Below are 6422 nucleotides of genomic sequence, written 5' to 3'. Positions count from 1 at the left end.
CTCGGTATAACTCGGTATTGATCTTCACATGATGATATTCCTCATTATTACCAAATAATACCTAGCAATACCGAGCAAAAACCGAATTTTTTAATGATGAAAGTACGCATCTCTAAGTCAAGTGGGAGGAAGCAATAATTTTTCCTCGAAAGCTGCCAATCGAAACCAACAATAGGTAAATTCGGTAGTTTTTACTTCTTAGTAGTACTAGGGTGCATGTAAATCGCCCCAAGTAACTTTGCCTTCAGTCCATTACCTTGCTTCTGCCGCAATGGCGGCCGCCCTTAATCTCCCTCAGCCGACCTTTCCCAAAATCCCCAGCTTACCCTCTCCTCTCTCTCCCAGCCGCTTCTTCATCCCCGCTTCTTGCCATCGCAAGTTCCCTACACTCTCTACTGCCGCCGCCGCTGTATCTTTGGCCGTACCTCTCGGGCCATTGGCAACCATTGGGTCCGTTGATTCAGTGGAAGCGATGGTGAATCCTGCCCTAGTCTACGCAAACTTTCTGTACTTTAAATCAGGCTACAATGTTCAGATCTTCGTAGAAGAGAACGAACCGGAGGAGGTCCTACTCCGACGGTTTAGGCGGGAGGTCAGTAAGGCTGGCATCATACAGGAGTGCAAGAGGAGGAGGTTCTTCGAGAACAAGCATGATGAGCTGAAGAGAAAGAAGCGGGAAGCTTGCCGCCGGAATCGGAGGAGGTATGGTCTCTGTTTGCAACCTTTTTCCCTTCGTTATTCGATCCGCTTTCTTGTAAAAGAAGAAGAAAAAAAAAATTTCAGACTTTTTGCTGGGACGGAGAATGTGATAGATTTTTGGTACTCTGCATTGAATCAGATTAAACTATTGCACAAAATTGTGAGTTGCTTGTCTGAAACAAATTCATGCATTTTAGCTGTTTGTGAAATTACTGCAATAGTAGTCAAACATACATAAACATATAATTAAAAAAAAAAGTGAAATTTTAAACAATTTCGATAATATTTAACAAACTGAATTATGTTTAGACCTTTATGCATATGAGCTTCGATATATTCAACTCTTTTATAGTATCTGAACAAGCACTTAAACAAGCTTGAAAACAATGAGCTGATAAGCAAGAAATAAATTATAAACTCATATAGTGTACATGCACTCATGCAGGTATCAATATGAGGCTTATATGAGAAATGAGACATAAGTTTCAACAATCATGAACATACCCACGTATCAATAGTAAAAAAAAAGCCAAAAACAAACTTTAAGTCAAGACCTATGACGAGAATGCCTCAAAAAGTTTAGAAGATAGCATAATATTTTAATGAAAGCTCAAATTTTAAATCCAAATCCATTGTTTAGATATTTAGATTTTTTCTTATTGCTTTATAAATCAGTTTTTTAGTACAAAAATTTTTAATTTAATTTTTTTTTTTACTAAAAAATTACTTTAAGAAGCAGTTTTTTAGTATAATTTTATTTTGAATTAGAAATTTTTGTACTAAGAAAATGCTTCATAAAGCAATAAAAAAGCTGTCTCAAACGAAGCCTTAAATTGTATCATAAGTTAATGGCAAGAATTTTTACCAAAACCACTACAAGCTTGACACAAAGTTGACAATCATAGCATAACAATAGTGCCCAACCCATATAGCCTCGATGGCTTGATGTTGTTGGATATTACATCAATAGAGCCAAGTAGAATGGTTGATTAGGCTGAGGATTTCAATCTCTTTATATTACATAGTGCAACATAGATGTTTTCCATAATTACATACCAATAGTAGTGTTTTCAAAGTGCTAAGTGCAATGTGAAGCACAATTTTTTTCATTTATTTGATTTTATGAGCTTAAGGAGTGCTAACCGATCTGATTACAAAGTTGTTCATTGAATGCATTGGCTCACTTACTACATTAGGAGAGAATAAAAATATATGTTTGTAAATGTGAAAAGAAAATTGAAGTACATAGATTTATCCAATAAGTGAACTCTCTTGAGGTAGCAAATGAAAAAAGAAGACTTGCCAATGTTTACCAGAATTGTAGGGCCCTTTCCTGTAACAAACTATCACTACGCATGCTATTTGGACATCTTTAAAGAAGAATTAAAAGAAGGGTGCCAAGGAGAGCCACCACTCTCAGTATTAGAAGCCGTCAATATGTCAATCTAAACAAGATAAGGAGGATAAATATTCATGCAAATCTAAGCAATTAAAGTCAACAAAGTTTCCACTTAAATAATAGAATAAGGTTCAATTTTAGGAATAAATTGAGTCAAATAGGAGCTATGATCCAAGTGGTTTTTTAGTTTTTAGGTATTATACATCATACATGCAAGATATCACACTTTGTTGTCAAGCTGTATGGGAACAAGATGCAAGATGCACCGCCTTAAGTTCTTCATGCAAGAACTTGCAAGCAAGAATCAACAGGATTTTTCAAATTCCAAAATACGAAAGGCATAAATATGTTTTTTTAAATATAATTGGGAGTCTAAGGGATTTACTTTGCAAATTAAATCCAATCTTACCAGGGGGATTTCTTGAAATATTGAAGTATAGCCTCAAATCTGGTAGATTTTAGGCATCTTCAGATTTACATTTAACTATGGTTTAATTTTTTTCGATCTATAACTAACTTGTATTAGGTCATTATGATCCTGAATGAAATAATTCCAAAGCATTTCTACTTGATTTAGTCATCTATCTTTCTCACCCTCTCTCCCTCTATTCCTCCCCCTTCCTCCCCTCTCTCTATTGCTCTCACCCAATCTATACTCTCTCTCCCGTAAGCATGCTAAGGAGCAAGGAAGGGTTAATATTTTTAAATAAGAGCAAGGCAGAAGATTAGAACTAGAAGAAGAAGGTAGTGATGATGATGATGATGATGATGAGAAGGAAAATTGGGTGGAAGCAAGAAGAGAAGGAAAAAAGTCAACACAACCATTTATAAGTGAAAGAAGAACTTGGTAATTCTAATGTTTCAAATCTGGTTTGCTACTTCCATTATATATATTTCATAAGTAGATCCTACCTCTTAATCCCTCTTGTTCACTTTCAATCCATTTTACATAACCTTCGGTCGAGCCCTTGCAAAGCGTGTTATGCCAAATTTGTTTATTTTCTTGCAAGGGTCCAAAGCATAGAAGAATCTTATCTTAAAGAACTAAGCATTATAAGAATCAAGTACAACAACAACAACAACATCAAGCCTTTATCCCACTACGTGGGGTCGGCAATTATAAGAATCAAGTGTAGACTTATAATCCTTAATATTGGAGTAGCCGTACTTCATTTAAAATTGAGAAGAGGATCAACAGAAATCATCATCAAAGTTTTGGACCACTGATGAGCATTGCTTGTAAGATCTATCCTTTAGTAATTGCTTTTATGCACCTTTTCATATTTGCTTTGTTTATTTTGGACTGTCACAGGTGCTTTTTGGTCAATGCTCTTTCTGTTTCTATAGTGTTATGGTGGATTGCTAGTTCGTAATCATATTTCTTGTTATGTAAATGTGCAGATGATAAATAATAAATATTTTAATTTGATGCTATGAGGTTTTTGAGAAATATTATTCTTTCTTTGTCTAATGTACATAATGCTATTTTGTGTAAACTAATTTACATCTTATTGCTGAGAAATAAGTGAAACTAAATTCAATCACCGATGGTGGGAAAGAGCATAAAATAGAAAAAATTATAACACAAAACACACCAAAAAAAAAAAAAGGATATATATATATATCACCCAATTAACGATTGTTTATTTTTTTTGCCACTGCATATTTCACTATGATTAAATTGAGGAGAATTGTTATTCCAATTTCTCAACTACTAATATAAGATGTCGCGCCATCTTTATAAAGAAAAAATTAGTGTAGTCGAAAAATATAACAAAGTTCTCAAAATGCCCTTATTGAAATAATAACCATAACTATTTAAAACTTTTCATGGGCTTGATCATCAGACCTCTGTGTGGGGTGCTCTCTACCCCCCTTTCAATACCATGATGATGTTACCATGAACGTTGACTCGCAGCTAAAAATCTGCATTTCAAAATTTAGATTCCTTAACTTCAATACTTACCAGATGATTGCCCATGAAATTCTTTACTTGGACTTTATAAGATGCATTACTAAATCTTTTTGTTTGTCTCTTTTCAAATGACATTTTATAACCATCCTTTCAACTATGTTTGATAACATTCTCATTAGCGAGTACCCATCTGTTTACTATATATTTACTAACTGTTAGATGACGGATAACTGCAACATTTTCCACACCTGCAGACGGTTTTCAGGACCTAGGCTCAGCTCATCTTCATCCCGGGAAGAAAATAGTGCAACTAAAAAGGCCAGCGATGACTTGGACGATAACTGGGAATATCATGATATCGACCTCCCTTAAGTCTGGTATATTTTTATGCACGTTCTTTCAATCTGATATATAGTGTGAGTGCAATTTAATTTAAAATCATCTTCATCAGCATTAGCTTTCTAATGTAGGCAAGCTTTGGGCTGTTTTCTGCCTCTTGGTTTGGATCATGGCTGTTCTCGGATTGGGCTTTGGCTGCTTGGTTTTGAGCTTAAAAATTGGGTTCTACTTAAGTCTAGCTCATTAATTCTTGAGTTGATGTTTAGCTCATTAATGTGAAAAGGTATTCTTCTTATTTAGCTCATTAAAATGAGTTATAATTTGTGCCTTTTCTCCTCCCTTTGTCTTCTTGATTTTCCCCTTGTTGGTTGGTTTCCCGTGATGTGCCCCTTTGTCTCCCGTGCTGGCTTTTCGGTCCCCTTGCTAGCTGGTTTACCGTGACTTGATACCTTGCCTCCTGTGCGGATACATGTGGGGTGGATATTTGTGGGAAGAAGAGTATTTACCGCCGGTGCTTAGTGTCAGCATTGGTTCTAACTATTTTGTTTGGTGTTGAGAGTTTTAAGGTGCTGAATAATGTTTTTTTAAGGGTATTGAGTTGTTTGTTATTTATTGCACGATCATGGGAGAGTTATTGCATATTCTTCTAGACAATTGAAGCTACTACATAAGAACTATCTAACTCATAATTAGAGTTTACTAATATTATATTATATTAAAAATCTAAAGGCATTATTTATATCGTGTCAGATATGAGGTTTAATACATATCATCAAAGTTTGAAGTATATTTTATTTTTACCTCGTCATTTTACATCAGCATGGAGATGCCAAGTTGATAGCTGATGATGTTGAGTAAGAAATCCACCGGTGTGGTAGCTTATCAAAAATCTAGTGGTTTATTATAGCCTTTGCCCATTCCCAAGTGAAAGTAGTAATATGTCAAAAAGAATTTTTCAATGGGATTTTTAACGTTTAGGTATAGTTATAATGCATTATGTGTTATGGTTGATTTGTTGATGAAGTCGGCACATTTTCTTTCTATAGAGTAGACAAATCCAATTGAGCTATTAGCACAACTATATGGGCATGAAATTGTTAGACAAGTTGTAATACCAAAAATTATTATTTTTAATTGTGATGGTATATTCACTTTTAAATTATATAGAGCTATTTAGGATGGTTTGGGGATTAGTTTGAATTTCAATATAGCTTTTTATCCTCAAGTAGATGATCATTGAAAATCATTAAAATTATTTGTACTTGATTTTGGAGGGAGCTGGGAGGATTGTATACCTTTGATTGATTTTCCCTTTTACTACAACTTTTAATTGAGTATGATGCCATATGAGGCATTACCAGGTAAGAGGTGCATGACACATTTATTTTACACAAAGGTGGGTTAGAGGAGATTAAGGCTTCGTTTGGGACGGTTTTCTTACTGCTTCTTGAAGCAACTTTTTAGTACAAAAATTTTAATATTTATATTATAAAGCCGCTTTAAGAAGCAGTAAGAAAGCCGTCCCAAACGAAGCTTAATAGATTCTGAGTTAGTGAATGATATCATTAAGAAGATCAAATTGATCAAAAATAGATTGAAAGCATCACATGATTGACAAAAAATATTATAATCTAGAACATTGGATTATTAAGTGTTATGTGGGTGACTTAAAGTTTTGTTGATATAAACATTGGATTCATCAAGCTAATTGAGAAAATTGCCTAACTTAAGATAGGCTTCTATTGCCCTTTTTCAAATTATAGTGTTGTTGATATAATATGAATTCTTATATTTTATTTGGTTTTCAAATTATTTGTTTACTTCAAATTTATCTGCATCTGTTATTTTCAGGGAAGGGTAGCTCAAGTTGATTGGAGGTTTCTAATTTATGTTAAAATTCTCATCTGAGGTAGCCTTTTGTTGCAATTTATTTTTGACAATCATACAAATGTATATATTTTGTTGAGAGAGATTGCACTAAAATTATTAAATGTTTTCTTTTATTATATAGTTCAGTGATATAAATGAAAATATGATTTTTTTTTTAATTTATTGTTTATTTGTTGATAT

General features: G+C 33.8%; 1 protein-coding gene across 4 annotated transcripts; it reads left to right on the top strand.

The window, feature by feature from the left end:
* Positions 1 to 209: 209 nt before the first annotated feature.
* On the top strand, positions 210 to 6358 carry LOC110103134 (30S ribosomal protein S21, chloroplastic). 4 transcript variants are annotated; one of them, XR_003703313.1, is made up of 4 exons: positions 210 to 702; positions 4268 to 4390; positions 4484 to 4635; positions 6204 to 6358. XR_003703313.1 is itself a non-coding variant. In XM_020831716.2 (3 exons), the coding sequence occupies exons 1-2, from the start codon at positions 272 to 274 to the stop codon at positions 4383 to 4385; spliced, it is 549 nt and encodes a 182-aa protein (XP_020687375.1). In that variant the 5' UTR covers positions 210 to 271; the 3' UTR covers positions 4386 to 4390; positions 6204 to 6358. The 4 variants fall into 4 exon arrangements, 3 of the variants coding, with proteins under 3 accessions (XP_020687375.1, XP_020687378.1, XP_020687377.1); XM_020831716.2 differs by lacking the exon at positions 4484 to 4635; XM_020831719.2 differs by lacking the exon at positions 6204 to 6358 and having other exon boundaries at positions 4484 to 4969.
* The last annotated feature ends 64 nt before the right edge of the window (positions 6359 to 6422 follow it).

This window comes from Dendrobium catenatum, unplaced genomic scaffold, assembly GCF_001605985.2.
Source record: "Dendrobium catenatum unplaced genomic scaffold, ASM160598v2 fragScaff_scaffold_1684, whole genome shotgun sequence".
NCBI lineage: Eukaryota > Viridiplantae > Streptophyta > Magnoliopsida > Asparagales > Orchidaceae > Dendrobium > Dendrobium catenatum.
This window is presented reverse-complemented; position numbering and strand designations above follow the sequence as displayed.